This window comes from Pelophylax lessonae (assembly GCF_965119305.1).
Source record: "Pelophylax lessonae genome assembly, chromosome: 5".
Classification (NCBI taxonomy): Eukaryota; Metazoa; Chordata; class Amphibia; order Anura; family Ranidae; genus Pelophylax; species Pelophylax lessonae.
This window is the reverse complement of record NC_138772.1, coordinates 467,833,037-467,856,331: the sequence shown is the minus strand read 5'-3', so window position 1 is coordinate 467,856,331 and position 23,295 is coordinate 467,833,037. Positions and strand designations below refer to the sequence as shown.

Genomic DNA, 23,295 nt, shown 5'->3' with positions numbered 1-23,295 from the left:
ACTCATCAGTACTCATCAGTACCTATCACGTATCAGTACTGATCATCAGTACCCATCAGTACAGTATCACCTATCACCTATCAGTCAGTGAGTACTACTCATCAGTACCTATCACCTGCCTGTCACCTGCCCATCAGAGTACCCGAGTACCTGTCACCTGCCTATCGGAGTACCCGAGTACCTGCCACCTGCTCATCAGTACCAGAGTACCTGTCACCTGCCCAACAAAGTACCCGAGTACCTGTCACCCTTCATACAGCCACCATGTCCAAGTCCAAAAAGGTTTATATACGTCCTCCGTTTAAACCTAAATACCGGTGTTATGGCAGCAGATAGCTGCCATAACCCTGGTATTTTTTTAAACGGTGGACGGTTGGCTTTCCGATAAGGGTGGTCCCAGTGGCGGATTCGCCGTGGGATCACCCTTCCGGGATGGCGGAAGAGGCGCCCCCCTCCCCCTCCCGACGCGTTCCGGTCCTTTTCCCCGCTTACCGGACCCGCCGGCAGCGGGGAAAACGATCCGGTCCAGAATCCTCACAGACAGGATGTCGAGTGAGGGCAAGCTTGCCCTCACTTGACTCTATGGTCTTGGAGGACCGGAGCCTTTGGAAAATGTTGTTGCCTAGCAACCGGTTTAAAGGTCCTTTTTTTTTTTTTTTTTCATTTTATATTATAATTATTATTTTTTTTTTTTTTCTATCTTTTAGTGTACTTGTGAGATCTGAGGACTTTTTGACCCCAGATCTCACAAAAAAGAGGTCCTGTCGTGCCTATTTCTATTACGAGGAATATTTACATTTCTTTTAATAGAAATAAAAATGATCATTTTTTTTTTTTTAAACCGTGTAAAAATAAAAAATAATAAATAAAATAAATAGTAAAAAAAAAAAAAAAAAAAAAAATTAAAGCGCCCTGTCCCCGTTAGCTCGCGCGCAGAAGCGAATGCATACAGAAACCCCGCCCACATATGTAAACGGTGTTCAAACCACACATGTGAGGTATCGCCGCGATCGTTAGAGCAAGGGGAATAATTTGAGCCCTAGACCTCCTCTGTAACTCAAAGATGGCAACCTGTAGAAATTTTTAAATTGTCGCCTATGGGGATTTTTAAGTACCAAAGTTTGTCACCATTCCGTGAGCGTGCGCAATTTTGAAACATGGCATGTTGGGTATCTATTTACTCGGCGTAACATTATCTTTCACATTATGGAAAAAAATTAGGCTAACTTTACTGGTTTCTTATTTTTTAATTAAAAAAAAGTGAATTTTTTCCCAAAAAATTGCGTTTGGAAGACCGCTACGCAAATACGGTGTGATAAAAAATATTGCAATAATCTCCATTTTATTCTCTAGGGTCTCTGCTAAAAAAATATATATAATGTTTGGGGGTTCTAAGCAGTTTTCTAGCAAAACAACTGATTTTAGCTTGTAAACACCAAATGTCAAAAATAGGCCTAGGCAAGTGGCTAGGATGCATGATGATGCTCCTTGGATGTTAGGCCCCTCTTTATGGCTAGGCTGTGAAAAAGTCTCACACATGTGGTATTGCCATACTCAGGAGGAGTGGCAGAATGTATTTTGGGGTGTCATTTTTGCTGTGTACATGCTATGTGTTAGGAATATCCTATAAATTGACAACTTTGTGTAAAAAAAAAAGTTTTCATTTTTTTCCCACATTTTCCAAAAACCTGTGGAAAAAAATGATATGTTCAAACGACCCATAATGCCTCATAGAATATACGTTGGAGTGTTTGCTTTCCAAAATGGGGTCATTTTGTGGACTTTTCCATTGTATTGGTGCTCTAGGGCCTTGAAAAGTGTGATGGGTAGTAAGAAAGTTTTATGTGTATTTATGCTCCTAGAACGCCTGAATGTGCTTCTTGGACGTGGAGTCTCTTTTTGTGGCCAGGCTGTGTAAAAGTCTCACACATGTGGTATCGCCATACTCGGAAGGAGTAGCAGAATGTATTTTTGGGTGTAATTTTTGCTGTGTACATGCTATGTGTTAGAAATAGCTTATAAATTGACAACTTTGTGGGAAAAAAAAGAAAAAAAAATTTTTTTCTTCATTTTCCCAAGAATTGAGGGAAAAAATTACAACTTCAAAAAACTCACAATGCCTCTTACTAAATACCTTGGACTGTCTACTTTACAAAAAGGGGTCATTTGGTCGGTATTTGTACTGTTCTGACATTTCAGGGCCTCAAGAAAGGAGATAGGCCGTCAGTACATCTGGTGTGATCAATTTTCAGTAATTGGTACCATAGCTTCTAGACTCAATAACTTTCACACAGACTAAATAATATACACTAATTTGGGTTAATTTTACCAGAGACATGTAGCAGTATACATTTTGGCCCAAATGTATGAAGAAAAATTTATTTTTTGCAAAATTTCATTATTGAAACTAAAAAAAAGTGTTTTTTTTTCTAAATTTTTGCTCTTTTTTTGCATACATCACGAAAAAAAAAAACCCTAGTTGTGATCAAATACCACCAAAAGAAAGCTCTATTTGTGTGAAAAAAATGATAAAAATGTTGTTTGGTTACAGTGTAGCATGACTGAGCAATTGTCATTCAAAGTGTGAGAGTGCTGAAAGCTGAAAATTGGTCTGGGCAGGAAGGGTGTCTAACTGCTCTGTATGGAAGCGGTTAATTTGAGCAATAAACAAATTCGTAAAGCCAATTCCTCATATTGGTTCCTCTAGATCAATGATGGTGAACCTTGGCACCCCAGATGTTTTGGAACTACATTTCCCATGATGCTCATACACTCTGCAGTGTAGTTGAGCATCATGGGAAATGTAGTTCCAAAACATCTGGGGTGCCAAGGTTCGCCATCACTGCTCTAGATCATATAGCACACTTGTATCAAAAAGCAGATGGGGATCTCACTTGTAAAACAGTTTTAACAGATTTTAACCAAAAAGATAAAATTGCACTCATATAAGGCTTCATGTACACTAGTCTACGCTGGCATTTCCTAAACTTGAGTTTAGGAGCTTTTGCCTTTTTGTTTGCCAAAGCACCTAAACTCCACTCTATCAAAGCCTGTGTCCATGTACACATAGATTTTTAGCAGAGTTTGGGAGCGGCTGCTTTTAGGTGAGCTTAAACCTCCCTCTCCTGAATGCGGAAGAATCTCATTCTAGATAGGAACATTTTGACCACTGGCTGTGGGAAAATGCAAAACGTGGCAAAATCGCAGTGTGTTTTTTTTTTTTTTTTTTTACCGTTTTCCTGTGGCGGTAGTAAATGAAGTCTAGTGTACATGAAGCCTAATGTTAGTGCACGTAATTAGCGCTCTGCAGAACACCTAGGATTTTAAATTCCCCTTCCGGTCAGTGTCCTGCAGCTTCTCCTGATCTCCACTAGATTACCTGCTTCACACTGAACATCCAAACAAGTGGGTCATTGGGAAAAGGGGAAAAAAGTTTTGCATTTTTTAGATATATTTTTAACAGTGGTCATAATTTCAGGAAAAAAAATGAAATCTGTCAGTAGAAACTGTTTGTTGTTCTGGTGATAGTTGTCTGAGGAGATTTATGGCACATAGACTGTCTTCCCTCTTCCTGTTGTCTTTTTTTTCAAGTCCAAAAGTAAAGAAATAACTCCCCAATGGCACGGCAAAAAGGAAACTTGGCAAGAGTTTAACCATTCCCTAACCCATCCAAAATAGAAAAAGGTTTTAGTTTTAGGTACATTAATTTGTGTTGAATTGCTGTTATTGGTTAAAAGCAGAACTCAAGCCAAAAATAAGATAAAAAGAAGTAATCTATTAAAAAAAATAAAATAAAGTCTGGTGTTCGATGTCCTGATCATATTCAAACCACTTTTTTCTGAGCCAGGTCATCTTGGACCCACCCCAGCCTGTGAATGGACAGCGAAAGGAGAAGCAGCAAAGTGATGAGCTCATCTCTTCTGTTTTCTCAGCGTGCTTCTTGTCTGCACATAAACTGATTGGCTTTGTACCATTGTATAGCAAGGCTGGGGTGTGAGAGGAAGAAGCAGCACAAGGAGCCAAAATCAGTTACTTACACTGCTTACATTTATTAAATATGGTGATCATAGCGTGAATTAATTTGTGTCTGTTATATATGCTCAGAGTTCAGCTTTCTTAACTGATTTCAAACCTGTTGGTGAATATAGTAATTGTCATGTCTGAAATATTAGGTTTCTGTTTCTATGCAGCTAATGAAATGTAATAGTATTATGTGTTTGTGTTCTCTCCTCCTGCTTCCATGGCTTGATGTAGTGAAATCACAATGAGGTGAGCACTTCCGTTACATAATGTTACAGTAGTTGTCAGTAGGTGGATTGCGATCTGTGCTAAATGCCTTTTACATATTTTACATCCATAATCTTGTAGATTAAATGTTTTGCTCTGAAATAGTCTTTGTTTTATTTGGAATTTCAATCCCTCCCCCCCCCACCCTCTTTGCTGTTTGAATCCACGAGATGAATGAGCAATTCTGAATATGCTGTTCATTTTTTAAAAAATCTTTCAATTGTTTCTTTCTTTCCATAGTTATATAATTAGTTTAAAAAAAGACCATATAGTTCAAAGATTAAAAAAAAATAAATAAATTAATTAATTAATATAAAACCTCCATAAACAGAACCCTATACCCACAGTTGATCCAGGGGAAGGAAAAAACAAAACAAAAAAAAACCCTATAAGGCAATGATCTCCAAACTGTGTCCCAGGGGCCAGATGTGGCCCTTTTGCTGGCCGTTTTCTAGCCCTTGAGGCACTATTCCTCTCACTGACACCAAAGATGGGGCACTGTTCCTCTCACTGTTCTAAATTTTGGAGCACGAGTTATTCCCATGAAACCAATGATGGGGCAAAATTTCTTCCCATAATACCAATGATTGGGCACTATTCCTCCTCCTACTGACCACAGGCTCTATGTAATTTATTTATTCCCACTGACCACCAAACCAGAATACGCACCTTTTTCTAGGGCAGTAGACTCGCTCTTTGTTTAAAAGTTTTGGAGACCCCCTGCTATAAAGCATGGTTCAATTTGCTCCAGTGGGGGGAAAATTACTTTCTGAACACCAGGAGGCAATGAGATATTCCCTGGATCAGCCTGGTTTACTGGAGAGTAAACCATTCACAAATAACATTTCTGAGAGACCACTTCTTCACAGCATACAAAATGTAAATACAAGCATTTGTACTGTCCCACTACAAATAATGGGGGAGAGCAGTACTCCCCCCCCCCCCCCTATGTTACCAGTGGTGTGTGCATGTGGTAAACTGCAATAGGTGAGTAAACTCTTATTTATTGATGGAGAAGATACTTCTGTAAAATAAATACAAGAAGACCCATTCAAAATGCCAAAAAAGACTACTTTTACAGCCCATTCAGACTGGCGCGACACGACTTTGGGGGGCGACCTGTGAAGTTGCGGTGCACAGCGTGCACCGTGACTTGCAGGGACTTCACATAATGGAAGTCTATGCAAGTCGCTCCCAGGTCGCCCCAAAGTAGTACAGGACCCTTTTTCTAAGTCGGAGCGACTTGTGTCGCTCCTATTAGAACGGGTCCTGTACTACTCAATGGCGAGCGACCGTCCGCGACTTGTCAGGCGACTTGGTCGCTTGATAAGTCGCGCTAGTCTGAATGGACTCTTAAGCAATTTCAACTCCATTTCATTTACAAATATAACTTAATTCATGAAGACTTTCTACCACCATTTTAGATCATTTCACAACTTGGTTGGTTATATACATCCGATGAAAGTGGTTTTGTGGTCAGCAGCAAAGGCTCTGTCCTTGAGTCTCAGCCCTGCTGGGGACCAGGCCTCCTACTCACTGCTAGAATGTAGTTATTTCATTTTTATACAGTACTACAGAGAGTGAGACTCCCCATCACTCAGGAGGTTACAAGGCACAGGTCAAATCTAGCCCCAGAAGACCTCAAGGAATAAAAGAAGTCAGTAGGTGGTACTTCCTAACTATTATCTACCACACATTTAAGTATCCATTTACAATGACTGACCCCTTAGCTTGGAGTTTGTCTTCCTTTTTCCGTAGGACACAGTTATATTAAACAGAAAAATGGCATTACATTTCTATGGTTACCTGAGCTAAATTCTACAGCACACCAAGATACATTACACCCTAAAGCAAGTACTATAAATACAGAAAGAGGAATTTAATTTTAGTTGTACCGTGCTCAAACACTTGGTCCTCCCATGTTCAAAATGGCATTGCTTAGTGATGCCAGTTTCTTTTTTTTTTGTAAGCAGAATTCCAGCTAAAACTTTAGTTTTGATAGAGAGGGCAAGGGATATAGCCTCTGTTGGTGATCTTGGCTTACTAGCAAAGAAAACCTAAGACAGGAAGTGAGGGCAAACTCCCTAAGTTAGGCAAAGACCATAAAAACCAGCCATCTGTTCTAACCCTTCAGCACCCCATCCATCAAAGGTTTGACTGGAGTTTCTCTTTAAACTTGCTTCTGTAATCTGTTTTCTTTGCTTCATTTTAGCTGGATGAAGAAACCACGATGTGGCGTGCCTGACACAACGAGAGCTAGCTCCAGGTTTAGTGTACGCCGAAAACGTTATGCCTTAACCGGGCAGAAGTGGCATCACAAGCATATCACATACAGGTAAAGAGGACTGTTGTATTTATACTGTCACCCTAGATGCATGCTTAATGGTGATGATCAGTGATTGCAGTTAACCATTAAGCTGAACTCCAGGAATTTAGCCACTTTGTAAAATGAGCTGGCTTCCGATGAGCTAAGTCCAACAAGGTACATGCCACCTCCTGGACTTAACCATGTTAATTGCAACTGACCATTTTACGGAGTGCCAGGAATACAGCTATGGCTATACTCAACAGGAGAGACACTATATTCTCACACCACATCCCTGCCCCCCATCTGTTGTCCATTCAGAGAAGGCTCTGTATTTTGTGAATGGGTTCAAATAATAGAAAGCGCTTTGTGATTGGACAGGAGGAGAGGCAGGGCAGGGCACAACGGCTGCATGAAACTCTGCAGCTGTAGAAGCAAAGACCAGAAGATTCAGTGGTGGAACGTCGGAAGTATAGCGCTCAGTAAAAATGTAAATTTAATGAGAAGTCCTGCAGGTGGCATGCACCTCCATTGGACTTCACCTCCTAGTAATCTAGCACATTTTACAAAATTGATGAATTCCTGAAGTTCAGCTTTAAATGTGGCAGCTGCATGCATTTAAATTTTTTAGGTTGTTTTTATTTTCAGCAGGTAATCCAGCCAGTAAGTGTGGTATTTTTAACTTTCTTAAACCAATTGCTTGCTGTGCCAATTCTGACATCGCTCACATGGATGTAAAAATCTGCATTTTTTGTGGTAGAAAATGACATGGAACCCCGAAACGTTATCTGAAAGCAAAAGCCCTGAAGAATAAAATGGTGGTGGCTGCAATTTTTTATGTCCGTGATATTTGCGCAATTTGACATGCAGGTTTTTAGGAAAAAATACACATTCAATGAATTTTAGTATACAAAAACACAATATACTTGATTTTTGGTAAAAGATAGTGTTATGCCAAGTAAATAGAAAATTAACATGTCATGCTTTAAAATTGCACATGCCCATCATATGCAACAAACTTTGGTCATGAGGTGATTAAGGCAGAACTATATTATTTAATTATTTTTTATTCAAAATAAACTCACCCATTCTTCCATGTCTCTGCTTTATTTTGTTGAGAGATTGCTTGGAAAAACATGTCCTCTAGCCACAGCCATCTTTGGTAAGGGCAGATGATTCTTATACCATTTACTTCCTGGAATCCATCTGCCCTTAGCTTGGGCATTCAGGAGGATGTGCTAAGCTGAGAAAACCTCTCCTCCCAGAAGAGTTAAAGCGGTTATAGCTACACAGGGTGGGCCAACTCAATATTGAACCCTACGGACTAAGACTGGATACACACTATACAATTTTCCTTAGATTTTTTTCCTTTAGATTTACCAAAACCATATAATATGAGGTCAGACCTAACACTTTCAATTTGTATGGAATCAGGCAGGCCCTTGCACTACATAGTTGAAGGTAAATCTAAAGGACATTGAACAACAAAAGTTGTGTAGTGTGTATCCAGCTCAAGACTGGGATGCCATTAAAGTTTGTGTGTGCGTGTGCGTGTGTAAAGACAGGCGTCCCAATACATGTGGTAATATAGTGTGTTTGGAACAACCTGTCAAGTTACTTCAAAAGCTGTGTGCAAATGTACCTAGAAGAATTGATGTGGTTTTATAGGCAAAGAGTGGGCACACCAAATATTGATTTGGATTTCTCTTCTGTTCATTTACTTTCCATTTTATTAACTGAGGGGAAAAAAAAACTATTAAAGGGTAATTCCACTTTATGGGGGGGGGGGGGGGGGAGTAAATCAAGAAGAACAATCTAGCGTATACTATTGTGACACAAATCATATTGTAATTGAATGTTATTAGAATTTACCTTTCCTTTTCATTCTGCAGCTGTTGTAATTTTCTGAAAATGCAATGCAATATGGCTGCCTGGAGCTGTTCTATACATAGAATGTGTACTGACCACACCCCAGACACATCATTTCCTGCTTGTGTGATTGGCTCAACAATTTTCCCAGAAGTCTGCCTAAGATACAAGTCAGATTTCAGACATCCCCTGCAACAAAAATGTAATTTTTGGTTAGATACTCCCAATAGGAACACGTTTAAAGGGATGCAGGCCCAGCAGCTTTCCTCATTAGAGCCCTGCAGCTGCCACAGCTGATAGATAATTATGAAACCACTCCTATTAGACTCACTCAGCACAGAGCAACAAACTATGATTTCTTCAGAATAACAAAAAGTAGGAATCTGCAACAAAGTTTGTTAAAATCCCTGCAATGTACAAAGATCACCCAGAGGGGAATGTTTTTTTTCTCAACAAAAGTGGAGTAATGCCTCGTACACACGCATCGATAGTTGGCCGTGAATCTTCGGCCAACGTCCGATCGGCCGATTTTCGGCTTGTTAGTATGATGCTTTCGACAACCGACTGCGAATTTTCGGCCGAATAAAATCTGGTGTGCAGGCTATAAAATTTTTGTTGGCCGTCAACAGAACGGCCGATTTTTCATCAGTCAGTACAGATTTCGGCAGACAAAAATCAGATGAGCAAGACTGGGCATGTTCAGAGAAGAAAAAACACACGGAAAGTAAACCAGAACATGACATCACTTCTGAAGTTGGTTTTTGTTGGCCGAGAAAATTTGTGTGCAGTCTAGGAGCACATTTCAACCAACACAACAGCACTGGACAAAAGCCGGCCGATCGGTCGACCGATAATCGTTCCGTGTGTACGAGGCATTACTATTTTTTTTTTTTTAACAGAAAAGTTTTTATTTATGTGCAAAACATAGGACATACAGAACAAGGTACATCCAATCATAAACAGAACACAAACTTGGGGGTTACATAATCAAAAAGAGCTAGAACAGAGATATTAAGCAACACATTGAAGTGTAGCAAATTTCAAATACAACAATAGTGCAAACTTCACATGTCACAGTGCTGAGATTGAGGTAGCAGTGAAGAGTGGATGGGGGGGGGGGAAGGAGGAGGCAGCGAAGGGGTGACACTCAAAAGACGTTAAAGAGATATTTCAGAGGAATCCGGGAAAAAGGGTAAGAAAAAGGAGAAGAGAAGAGGGGGGGGAGGGAGGGGCAAGAGAAAGACTGGGGTGAAGGTGAGAAGACCGAAGTCCTGCCACTGGCAAGGAGTAGGGAAGAGGTCTAGCGATCCAGCCAAGGTCCCCATATCTTATCAAACTTAGCAGGGCACTTCCTGGACATATAGGTTAGTCTATATAGGGGAAGAACCGCGTCCACCACCTTCCGCCATTGGGACACAGTAGGAGGATCAGTCTTCTTCCAGTTGGCAAGTAAAGTTTTCCTGGCCCTCACCCAGGAGGAAAATTTTGGGGTCCAGTGGGACATCCAGGGTCGTTATTGCAGACAACTCCCCTGCAACCACCCTCCAGAAGTCCTGGATCAAAGGGCAAGACCAAACCACATGTATAAAGGAGCCCACTGCGTTCTGGCATTTGGGGCAACGGTCAGACCTAGCGGGATACATCCGGGCCAACTTTTGCGGGGTATAGTAAACTCTATGGAGGAAGCGGAGTTGTGTGTAACGGTCCCTAGCTGAGATGACCAGTGGAATGTAGTTCCTCAGGCCCTCCTCCCAGTCATCCATCGTCAAGGAAGGAATATCCCCCTGCCAGGCGTCAAAGAGTCGGGTCAGAGCCACAGTGTCATAGGTCGAGATCCTAAGGTATATGGAGGAAAGCAGCCTATCCGCATTCTTGGTAATAAGAAAACGTTCCACCGTGTGTGGAGCTACTTGGGGCGGAGTGGGAAATTGCCTGGAGTACGCATGTCTAGGCTGAAGAAAGCGGAAAAACATAGACGAGGGGAGTGCAAAGGTAGACTTAAGGTCATCGAATGAACGCAGGGTACCCTCCGGCATAATATGTTCCAATTTCTTGATTCCATATCTGGCCCAAAGAGCTGGATCAGGAATGGAATAGAAATGAGGGAGACGAGGGTTCCCCCAGAAAGGAGTATGGGGGGAGATATCCCCAGTATCCAAAACCGCCTCCGACACCTGCCTCCAGACCAAAACCGTGGTACGCATTGGGACGAGGCATTACTCTTTAACACCTTTTATTTCTGAAAGCATTCCTAATTTACAGCATTTTTTTCACACCTGCCTAAAACAGTACTGTAACATTGCTGGTAAGGCCACAGACATAACTACAAAGCCCTTATGCTGTCTGTAATGGAGCCATTTCTGTAATTTGTGGAGCAACTGGGAAGAGCATTTTGGATTATCTGTTCTCTGAATGTAAAGAATTGTCCAGGAGTCTGAGAATTAGAGAGCATATTAGATATGAATTATTTGGTATTCACCTGCAAAGCCAGAACTTCTGCTTTACCTCCTGTCACCCTCATTTACAGATTACCGTAATAAGCTTTTTATAGCTTTGGTGTAGACTTGTTTAAGCCAGGGTCTCTAAAATAAAATTGATTGGAGCTTTCAAGATAATTACAATGAATCAGCAAAAGCACCTGTAAGACATTTCCTAAGAAATTGTTATCACAGTGCTGCCAATGGTTGGAAGGTTTAAATGATAAACTTGTAATATAACAGGACTCACTGGCTGCTAATACAGCGGCTTGTTAGTTTCATTACTTCAAAGCACTTAAACGGCAGCTGTTTTATTGCAGCTTTCTATGAATTTAGCCTTGTTCTGCTGGTAGATTTGCCCATATATGGTTAGATCTTGTTGCAGCATGAGCAGCGCAGCGAGAAAATCTCATTAAGAGGCCAGTATCCGTATTAGAAGTGATGTGCAGGATTTGAAAGGATTGTATCGTTACTTGTGTGTCCTTGCTGATAAAACTGTATTGGATAGCCAGAAATCGCCCTAAAAATAAAAAAATATAGGCAATTCATCACTCAATGATACATCTCTATGGAGTACTCTGTTATGAGTTATTCTAATAGAGACACTTAGATTTTTTTTTTTCAGGACAGTTAAGGTTCATAAATTACTATTTCAAGTGCTTTTTATTTTTTGTTTTTTGGTTGGTTTGGTTTTGGTGGTTGTTTTTTGCTATTGTAATTTGGTTTACCATCTTTTTATGAATGTTGTATAAGGCTGGCCATAGATGGATTGGAATTCGGAAGGATGGATTGGAATTCTGACTGTCCAAATTTCGATCTATCTATGGCCATTTACGTTTTAGAGGAGGCGACCTAATGATCAACTCTTCTTGAAAGGAAATGTTGGAAAACTTGTGTTCAATCAGTGCATACAGCCAATCATTTGCAGTGCTGATCAGTGTATTCTGGCAGGGGAGAGGTCCCATTGTCCCTCCCTCTTAGGCCCCTTTCACACGGACGCACCGCTTAACAGAGTCCGTTCTGCTCAGCGGGGGACAGATCCGCTGATCCCCGCTGAGCAGGCGGATGACAGCTCCATCTCCGCTCTGTGTGCAGAGATGGAGCTGTCAGATCTCCTGCTGTCCTCTATGGGGAGAGTCTGTTCTCATCCGATCCCATCCAATCCTCCAGACGGATGGAAAATAGGGTTTCCATCCGTCTGGATTTCACGGACAGGATTGGAATCGGATAGCAGCGGTTGTCAGCTGAGATGTCTCCGCTGACACCCACTGCCCCATAGGTATGCATGGAGCATACGATCAGGTCCGCCTGAAAAACTGACAGGCGGATCGGATTGCTCGTGTGAAAGGGGCCTTAGACTGTAAGCTCAAACAAGCAGGGCCCTCTGATTCCTACTGTATTAAAGTGTATTGTATTTGTACTGTCTACTCTCAAGATGTAAAGCGCTGTGTAAACTGCTGGCGTTATATAAATCCTGTATAATAATAATGGTCGGTATACAATAGCGCAGCTGGGAGGATTCCCATATCCACCTCAAATGCGTGAATGGGGGAATCCATTTGTTTTTGTTGATCATCTATGGCAGTGTTCTACAAAACTGCTTTCCGAGGGCCAGATGCAGCCCTTTGTTAGCCTTTATCTGGCCCTTGGGGCACTGTTCCTCCCAGTGAAATTGGGTACTATTCCTCCTCCTACTGACCACCAATCCAGAGGCAATGTTTATTCTAATTGATGTTGGGCCTGGGACATTTTCTACCCCCACTGGTCAGAATCTCCCCCCCCTCCCAAAGTTTAAAGGACTGTAAAGTGGCCCCTTTGTTTGATAAGTTTGAAGACCACTGATCTATGGCCAACTTTACAGTCTACAAAATAAAGAACCAACTTTCACGAGTATTCACTTATGCATGTCCTGCACATCCCAGTAATGCCTAATTGGATTGAGATCTGGAAAATGTAGGGGCCAAGTCAACACCTGGAACTTGTTTTGTTCCTCAAACCATTCTTGAATAGAGTGGTGATGGATTAGAATTCCTGTTTAAGGGCTCTTTCACACGGGCGTTCCGATCAGATCCGCCTGTCAGTTTTTTAGGCGGATCTGATCGGATGCCCCATTCAGCCCTATGGAGCAGCGGATGTCAGCGGTGACATGTCCGCTGACACCCGCTGCCACCCGCATCCGATCCTGTCCGTGAAATCCGGACGGATGGAAATCCTATTTTCCATCGGTCCTGGGGATCGGATCGGATCGGATGAGAGCGGACAGGCGGTCCGCTCTCATCCGATTCCCCATAGAGAGCAGCGGGGCTCTGACACCTCCCTCTCCGCACACAGTGCGGAGACAAGGCTGTCATCCGCCGGCTCAGCGGGGATCGGCGGATCGATCCCCGTTGAGCAGAGCACGGTCCGTAACGGAATGCGGACCGTGTGAAAGGGGCCTTAGTTTGTTAGTTGGAAAGATGTCTTTCTTTATGTCCTCTGACCACTCTCAAGGGACCAAAAGTGAGAGAAAAACCCAAATTTGCAGTTGTCACCAGAACAGGTATAGAGAGGAAACCTTCCAGTGGGGACAACAGTCTAAGAAGGGATTTGCTTAATTTTCGAGAGATTTCCTACCACATTTTATTGTGTCCGCAGGAAAGGGGTTTTATTTTAATCAGTCCCCACTTTATCCAAAATTTTGTTTTTTGGATATAAAGGGCAACTGTGGCCAAGCTATGGATGTAAGAATATTTACGCATTCCTAAAAAGAAAACCAAAACGTAATATATTACCAATTACTAGTCCTTAGATGCAGTGACTTTATTTTTTTCTTTTCGTTTTCTGTTATTTTTTCTTTTAAATAAACCATATAATGATTCAGCTTCTATAACCTTCTACAGAATAATCACAGCTGGCCCTTATTTCATCTCCTAGAATTAGGGATGGAAGACATAATTATGGGCCAATTTTCCACTGGATTCGATGGTATTGGCAATGAGTTTGGGCAAATATAAACGAAAAAAAAATAAAATTTGGCTGTATAGTGTAGTGTAAATACTCTGCCTGCAATGCCATCCTGCTTACTGTATAGTCTGTTTTCAAAGGGGATTAATAATAAATATCCTTTGCTTATTAACTTAATGAACATGTGTAACAGCTGATGTGCGGATTACACTCCACTCTGGAAAGACATCCCGCAGAGGAATAAACGCATTGGCTGGATGGAATAACGTTAACGATTTATAAAGTACTGTCATCTCCTGTGGAGCAGTACAAAGTCTTACTAAAACTGCCCATAGACAGCAGTTGGAAGATCCGATTGCTGAATTGTCTTACATTAGTTGTAGCCTTAAAAGGCATGATCATGTTTCTTGAACAGGTTAATACAATCTATCTAATCGAACACAATTCAACTATTTAATCATTTCTTTTCAGACGGATCTATTGCTATAGGAGAATTCGATCATTTAATTGATATGCCACACATGGGGAAGTGGATTTCTATTGATGATTAACCACTTGAGTCCTGGAGCTTTTTTTTTTTTCCCTTTTTTGTTTTTATTTTTTGCACGTTTTAAAAATAATTTTAGTCCTGAAGATTAGTAAAAACTCCCAAATATTTTATATTTTTTTAAAGCAGACACCCTAGAGAATAAAACTATAGTTCCAATTTTTTATCACACGATATTAGCATAATGATTTATGAAGCACAAAAGTTTAATAAAATATACACTTAAGGTAATTTTAGGGCACACAAACACAATAAATGACCTGTTTTTTTGGTAATACTGTATATAAAGGATGAGGTTGCACCAAATAGATACTGAACATGTCAAGCCTTAAAACTGTATGTGCCTGTGAAAAGGCGACATTCAGCATTTTAGTACCCACATTTTTCTGTAGATGACACTTTTTAGTGGTCACTCCAGGAGCTCTGGTACTGGAAATATTGCCCTCACTGTGGCGTGCACGTGATATATAACTTGTAGGGCAATAAACATTTTCTTTACACTGGCGCCCCCATGCATGTGTTTTCGTATATATGTGAGGAGGAAAAGAGCGGGGCTTTAACATTTTGTATTTCTGTTTCTTTAAAATTTAGAAGCCTTTGTTTTTTTTTTTCTTTTTATAATCACTTTATTGCTATCACATCAGACCGCTAGCCCCCTATGTGATGGCATATAGGTGACAAGTTCTCTTTAAGGAGACATCTGGGGTCTATTCCATAGGGTTTGGATATGTTTTAACAAACAGTGAATGAGCCCTCACTGACCTCTCTAGCTGCAAGACAGCAATTTAATCCTCCAGATTCACTGCAGAAGTACTCAAGTCTTTCGTGTTCCCCTTCCCAGCAGTGATGGCTCAGCCTTCCAGCCTGAACTGGATTTTGGATTAGACATGCTAGGCTTGTGCCTATAGGTGTCACTGTGGGGCATGTTTGGGACCCAGACTATGTTGCAGGAGCTGTTGTCAGACCTCCAACAAGACAGGCCTGGAAAAAAGGTGGACTTGATCTATGCAGTGTTTGATGAAGTGAGCCATGGGTCTAGTTAACCTAATCGCCAACCTTTTCTCCCATCAAAACTCGTTAGATAATGGGTGGCTTTGCCGCTTTCATTTCAGATATGATTTCTGCCTCTCCTCTTGGCGGGATTTAAAGTGATTGTAAACCTAAAACAAAATTACTGCCTCTTTAAATCATAATATTATGCTCTGTAATATTGCTATTTGATTCAATGCAGCCTGTATTTAATAATACCTGGTTGATCCTGCCTGTGTCTCTCCTCCTGATAAGAATCTGACCACACTAGCATGGCTGCCGATCCATGCTAGCATGGTCAGTTTATATCTTGTCATCTCGTAGTTTGTACAGGCATGCTGTGAAGTGCTCAGCATGCATGTACCTAACGTGGTCAGTAGGAAGTCACGCTGTTCCCTTCCCCGTCCATATATCTTGCCTTGAGTTGTGAATTCCCCTTCAGCTGCTCCTCCCCTCCTGTGTAGCTGCCGGGTATGCTTGCATTTCATTGCCTTGTAGCTGCCGGGTATGCTTGCATTTCATTGCCTTGTAGATGCACCGAAGCATAAATTCCCACCAGCAGGTCTGTGAGTCGCCCGGGAACACACAGCAATCACGCAACCTCACTTCAAAGAGAGAAAACACATTGCAGGCAAGTTTTTTTTTTTTTTTAAGAAGCACAGATGCAAGATATAGTTAGATTTATCTATGTAAAGAAGTTTTACACGTCACTGTTGGATGTGCTTTGCATGATAATGGCTCCTTGTTGAAAAATGCTGCTGACAGTCATTAGCTAGATAAAATGCTTAAGGTGTCATTAAACTCTCTTCATTAAAAAGCAAACAACTGGTTGATCCTGCTGTTCACTGTCCCTCCTTGCTTGTCTGTGCCCCTGCTGCAGCCTGAGATTATGTAGACCAGCCTTTGCCACATATAGTGAGCATGCTCCAGTTTCAGTTCCCTCCTAAGCTGTTCATTTCCTCCTTTTTCTTATCTCTGCAGCCCGCATGACTATAGAGTCACACCTGTGGGTGTATACACTCCAGATAAATGTCAGCCCACTCTCTCCCTCCTCCTCCATGCCTGCTAAGCACTATAGGGCAGGATATTGCAAGTTGAATGATGATGGAATCACCTCCCTGTAATTATAAAGACATACAAACACTAGATACAGGCTGTGATTGGCAGAACCTCCCCCTAGATAGCCTTTTCTATGTTTTTGCACATAAAGTTTTGAGATCAAATATATATTTGTATGATGATTTAAAACATTCATTTGCGTTTGCTTCTGCGCGCTAACTCGGCGGGACGGGGCGTTTTTTTTATTTTTTTCTTATTTTACCATTATTTTTTATTTTTACACTGTTCCTTTTAAAAAAAAATAAAAATGTTGATTGCTTTTATTCCTTCTACAAGGAATATAAACATCCCTTGTAATAGAAATAAGCAGCACAGGTCCTCTTTTAAAGTGAGAACTGGGTTCAAAAAGACCTCAGATTTCACATCAACCCTTAAAAGCTAAATAAAATTCATTTTTTTCAGCAAGAAAAAAAAAGGGGCCCTTTAAGGCCGTTGAGCAGAAGCAACTTATTATGTCGCTCCGGTGTTCCGTGAGAATTACCTACCCGTGAGAAAAACCTACCCCTCGTCACTTCCGGTACTCGGCACTGTATGTAATGCAGCGGGTACATTAAAACAGCTGGGCTGCGATACGAATCATCTCCGCTCCTGTCCCGGTCACTTCCCTGATCTCGGATAGTAAATATAAAAGCGGCAGCGGCTGTATGAAAATATAAATCACGGAGCCGAAAGCCGCTTTTATATTTACTTGCCGACAGCAGGGAAGTGACCGGGACAGGAGCGGAGATGATTCGTATTGCCGCACAGCTGTTTTATGTAAGCGCCGCGTCGGTAGGTTTTTCTCACGGTACACCGTGATCGTTTCATACTAGTGCGCATGCGCACTAGTAAGCTCCTCTGTTCTTCCATTACGTATCCGCGGCTCTGAGCATGCGCACTGCTGCGCTGCTCAGCTCTTTCTGGCCGGAAGTGACGAGGGGTAGGTAATTCTCACGGGGTAGGTAATTCTCACGTTACACCGGTCCTCCAAGGCCATAGAGTCGAGTGGGGGCCAGCTTGCTCTCACTCGACTTCCTGCCTGGGACTGCAATGGACCGGTTCATTTTCTCCGCTTACAAAAGCCGTTGGTAGTGGGGAAAACAAACCAGAAAGAAGAGGGGGAGGGGGGCACCTCTCCCGCTGCCCATAAAAGTGATCCCACGGTGAGTCTCCCGCTGGGACCACTTTTATGTGAGAGGGGACTGCCGGCTGTGTAAGAAAATACTGGGGTTTTGGCAGCTATCTGCTGCCATAACAACGGTATTTAACATCAAAGTACCGATGTAAAACTGCGGCAGACGGTCCAGAAGTGGTTAAAGTGCAACTACACAGCATCTGAGCACCAGAAACCAAAAACGCGATACAATAAATTTTTAATATCAAACTCCCCAATCCATCCATGTCTCCATGCTTTTACTTTGCTGATAAATCACTTTAAAAAGCACCCCCTAGTGCAGGGGTCTTCAAACTATGGCCCTCCAGTTGTTCAGGAACTACAATTCCCATCATGCCTAGTCATGTCTATTAGAGCTGCTACAATTTCCATCATGCCTAGTCATGTCTTTTAGAGCTGCAACTAACAATTCTTTTTTCTGTTGACTACTGCAACTAACAATTATTTTTTCTGTCTACTACTCTAACGATTATTTTTATTTTATTTTTTTTGCTTAATCGAGTGTTCTCTTTTTGATTAGCTAATTAATCCTTTGAATAACTTTACAAAAAATAAGTACAACTTTGAATATAATATTTCAACTTTTATTACATTTTTTCCAAAAAAATACTTCAATGTGGTTGAAGTTTTTACAGTTGTGGCAGGGCACATGGATCCGTGATCGACGGAAGGTACGTGTCACCGAGGTTCCTGGCCTCGGTGAGATAAGAGCCGGTAATTCTGTGTCAGCAGCAGCTAGTGCTGCTTGACAATTTTTAGTTTTAGTATGGCTGCGAAGCCGAATCCGGGCCGGCTCTTATTGGGAGCAGTTAAGGTATGGGTGGGTGGCTGCTCCCCACGCTCCAGGCCAGGTCTTGCCTGGGGTTTATAAGGCAGACCGCCTAACAGGTGATTGAGAATTATCTCCATGCACCAGAAGGCTGTGGAAGTGAGTGCTGAGGCTGGAAGGGCTTCAAGCAGGGGAACTAATCCGTTGCTGTGTGTGAACAGCACCAAAGAGACACAGGTGAATGGACTTGTTGCTGTGTTTAAACCTGCCTTAAAAGACTGTCGTTTTTCCTTTTTGTTGGGTGTGAGTTAACACCAAGAAAGACTGTTACTTTTGTGTTTCTGAAGTGTGAATAAAACACTCCTGATTTACTTGAAGAATCATCTGTTTTGCCTCTATACTGCACCCGCAAATCCTACCTACCAGAGCAAATCCCCACACAGTATACAAAAATAAAGTGCCAAAAATAAAATGTAAACAACACTTTAACATCAGGCATGAATAATGCCATTAATTCAGAACCAAAAGCATTCAAAATGCCATCTAAATTAAAAAAAAGCACTGCTCAACACTGTATGCGCAACAATACATGAAAGACATATATATAAAGTGCCAAAAAAAAAAATGCAAATGTTGTCGCTGCTCTGCGTATTTTGGAAGAAAAGCATGGTATCTCTTCTCTCAGGTGTGCTGGTCAGATTGCAGTTACCCTGTTTCCCTGAAAATAAGCCCTACCCCGAAAATAAGACCTAGCATGATTTTCAGGGATGGCTGCAAAATAAGCCCTACCCCGAAAATAAGCCCTAGTAAAATCCTTGATCTCAGCCCCTCCCTCTGCAATATTCAGAGAGGGAAAGCAGAGCTCCAGAGGGTCACGTGAGCGCCCAGCGGCACTGTAAATAGGTATTTTCCACAATAAAGTTACAAAAGGAGACACACTGCACATTGTATAATCTTTTTGACAAAATCGATTACATCATTTTACAATGACTTTATCCAAGGTTTATTTTTGTGAATGAATAAACATAAGCATTGGACAGAATGTCCTAATGCTGATTTCTGAGCTGACAGGAGGAGAGAACTTTTTTTTTTGAACATTTTATTGTTTTATTCTAGGCTTTTTAGAACATAGAGAGGGCTAAATGACACAGCACAAGCACTGTGCTGTCTATAATGCTTTAAAGGATATTTATTTTAGGGTTACAATCATTTGAAGATAGTCATTGTACATACCGTAAATAATACATCCCCTGAAAATAAGCCCTAGTGTGGTTTTTGAAGCCAAAATTAATATAAGACCCGGTCTTCTTTTCGGGGAAACACAGTAGTTGTCAACCATGCCCTGAGGGATCCCCAGATCAGCAAGACACTGAGGGCTGCAAAGTGCCTTGTGGAACATTTAAAAAACATGAGCTGGCCACTACAAATCTTAAAGCAAAGCAGCAACAAATGGGTACCCCTGAGCATGCTCCAATAAATTATGTATTTGTAATTATTACCTAGCATATATTAATTAATTGTATGTAATAATAACTATAGTACGACTTACAAAGATGGCTTGTCCTTTTGAGGTCGGAGAGCACCAGGATGTTTTCTTCTGAGGTGTTCGAGCATTGCAGTTGTGCTGCCATGGCAAAGGGAACAAAGGACCATTTTATCTGGCCTCTGTGTAAAGAATTCCCATACTTTTGTTAATTGGGGTCTAGCTTTTTGTGGTAGACTGGCACTTTCTTCATTCCCAGGAGCAGAAGCCGCCATTACCGCGATGAGATGACGCGTCAACGCCTTTCACGCATGCCGACGTATTTCCGTAGTCGACGTAATCTTATTACGTCGACACGTCATTGCAGCTCTGTCTATGCATGTCAGAGTTTTACAATGCCTCCTGGGATGTGTAGTTTCGCAACAGCTGGAGGGCCGTAGTTTGAGGATCCCTGCCTTAGTGCTTTGGGCCATGGCCATCTTGAATAAGGGCAGATGATTCATTTAGCATTTACTTCCTGGAATCCATTTGCCCTTAGCTCAGGCAGAAAGGTGTGCTTAGCTGAGAAAACCCCTCCTACCCTCCTGTAGGCTCCTGGGATATATGACATAATTTGCCTAGGCCAGTAGCCGCTTAAGGATTAAAAATAGTCCGTATTGATTGAGAGTGAAGTTCCGCTGTAATTATGTATTTTTTCTTTGTATTTCGAAGGCTGTGTTTTTGTGATCAGCAGCAGAAGACTAGAAGCTCCTCCTGCTGATGTTTCCCTGCAGATGGGCTGGGAAAGAGCTGAGTCATAGAACAGCTGCATATCAATTATGAAAAAAGGTACTTGGGACTGGAAAAGCAGTTTTGCTTACACTAATACTTGCTCAGCCAGCAGCCGGTATTCTCCTACACTCCTGTGGTAGACTGTTCTTTGATATCCTCGCATCAAATTCAGGACTCTGGTCCTGCAACCACATGAGCATAATGGAGAAGAGGCTGTGGGGACCAGTCTTGCAGCACAGAGGGAGCTGGAGGAAGTGGAGGATCAGGTAAAGTGCTATTCTTGCTCCCCCAGACCAGTGGTCTCCAAATGATGGCCTTTTGTTTGCCTGTATGTGGCCCTTGGGGCACTGTTCCTTCCACTGATAAGAGATACTATTCTCCAATTGATACAAACCACATTCCTCACACTGTCACCGCAGATGGGGCGTTTTTCCTTCCATTTAGAGGTATGATGGGGCACTATTCCTCCCACTGATGCCAATGATGAGGCATTTTTCCTTCCCATAACAACAATGATGGGGCACTTATCCTTCCACTGATGTCAACATTGGGGCACTATTCCTCCTCCTACTAACTACAAGTGCTATGTAATTTATTTTACTCCCACTGACCTTGAATCCTTAGACATTGGCTACTCCTACTGACATGGGATATTTTCTACTCTCGCTGGCCACAGTCCAGACCCCCTAAAGTCTGAGGAACAGTAAAATAGCCCTTTTATTTAGAAAGTTTAGAGACCCCTGCCCTAGACCGAAAAAAGCATTTAATCCTTGCAGCTTTAAAGGAGAAGTACAACCAAAGCTTGGTTGGTTGTAGTTCTCCTGTGGATTACAGGAGTGCAGTCCTGCCCTCCTGTGAACCATTTTCAGCTGATAGCGGGCTGAAGCCCGTTGCCGGCTGACATCACAGAGCCGGCCAAGGCTGGGGAAACTTTGCGGCACTATGGTCTTGATCTGCCCAGAACCCTGGAGCAGCAGCTGGCTCGGCCTCTCAACGAGCCACTGAGAGCTTTAGTCAGCTGCTCCCACCTGCTCCAGAGCATGTATTTAGCTCTTTAGCCATTCCTGAATTTTAAAGCAGAACTCCAAAGTCCAGAAGTGGTTCGGTATAGATATGACCTCTATAAATATAATCCTAATATAATTTTGGACAAAGTCATTCCACCAGTAAGTACAGTTACATGCAGATGGTGTTTCTTTCTAAGCCTAGCAATGAAAAAGCTTAGTCTAGAAAGCAGACAGACTGCAAAGAGATTAATAAAAATAACCCAATGGGAAATGTCAGGAGAAAAAAGAAAAGGGGGAAAGTAGAAAATGAAATCCATATTTGACTAGAAGCAATTCATTTAAATCAATAAGCCATACTGCGAGCTGGAAAAAAGCAACAAAAAAAAAGACCTTATTTCAGCTAAGCTTTGATTGATGCCAGCTGGAATAAAAAGATTCAGGTGTAACAAATCATAGAGAATTGTAAGCTTTTTATTTTTATGGGACCCTGACAAATCACGTTGAATGCCCTAATTAACTGATTAGCATTGCTGGTGTTTATGGGAGTCTGGTTATGAATGCATGTCAGTGCTGAAGCATGGAAGGCAGTGTTGAAAATCCTTAACACTTCTTTGTGTATCACTAGTGAGGTTTTTCATCACTCCTCTGCTTTCCTCTTTTGTGACATGTAAAGTGTTGTCACAGTAAATTTCCATCAGACACGACGATATCTTTATTAAGATGACTTGCTGTGAGTAGTGATACTGCCTACAATTTGTCTTAATGCTGCAAGAAAATGCAAATTTTGGAAAATCTACAAGAGTTAATGCATGATTTAGGAGACCCTGTTGCTAGCTTAAAAAATGGCAGGTAAAAATTACAGAAAAATCAAGTAATTTAAAAGCTTTAGACTAGAAAGATTCTCTGCTCTAGGCTACTGCTCCCCGACGCCACTCAAACCCCGGGTGCAGGAGGGGAACTGAGCCGTGCATGCTGTCTAACCAGGATTAGGACACTTGTAGTTATCCAGTGTGCAGTGGCTCTTTCTTATACTACTATTTTATTTGCTTTTTGCATTGTTTTTCCTTTCCATAGTTCATTATTTATTGACTTGCAATGTGCCTTCAATACTTTCTGAAATTTTAATTCCCTAGTAAGTTTAATTTCCCCAGCAGAGCCCCACTCCCTTTTTGTATTTTATAGCCCTTTTCTCTCCTGGAAGTGTCGAACTATGGTCTTTGCTGGCCAAGCTCCTCCACCCCTCTCCTTGCCTCCTTACATAACCTTTTAGTGAAGGAGAATACTATAGATATCACTATATAGTTCTGAGCTTTCTAGGGCTTCTGACATCATATCCAGCAGTCTCAGGGGTTTTGGGTATCTACACAAAAGAGCCTTTTACAGAAAAATACCATGCAGTAATTTACCACTTTCTGCCCGCCCACAGTAGTTTTACTCTGGGTGGGCAGCAGCTGCAGGCCAGGCAACATACCTGTCAGACATAGCGGATTGCGGATACCATTACCCGGCCGGGGGGTTACATGGTCTCAATGTAAG

The 23,295-nt window shown here is 41.8% G+C and overlaps 1 protein-coding gene across 3 annotated transcripts in view; it reads left to right on the top strand.

Annotated features, from left to right (window-relative positions):
* Positions 1-23,295, top strand: part of MMP16 (matrix metallopeptidase 16) — a 378,979-nt gene that overhangs the window by 193,097 nt on the left and 162,587 nt on the right. For 2 of the 3 annotated variants that reach the window (XM_082258607.1, XM_082258609.1), the window contains exons 3-4: positions 4,255-4,269; positions 6,500-6,622. In XM_082258607.1, the coding sequence (XP_082114733.1) occupies positions 4,255-4,269; positions 6,500-6,622 (138 nt within the window). The remainder of the gene's footprint in view (positions 1-4,254; positions 4,270-6,499; positions 6,623-23,295) is intronic. The other variant, XM_082258608.1, reaches the window with a different exon arrangement.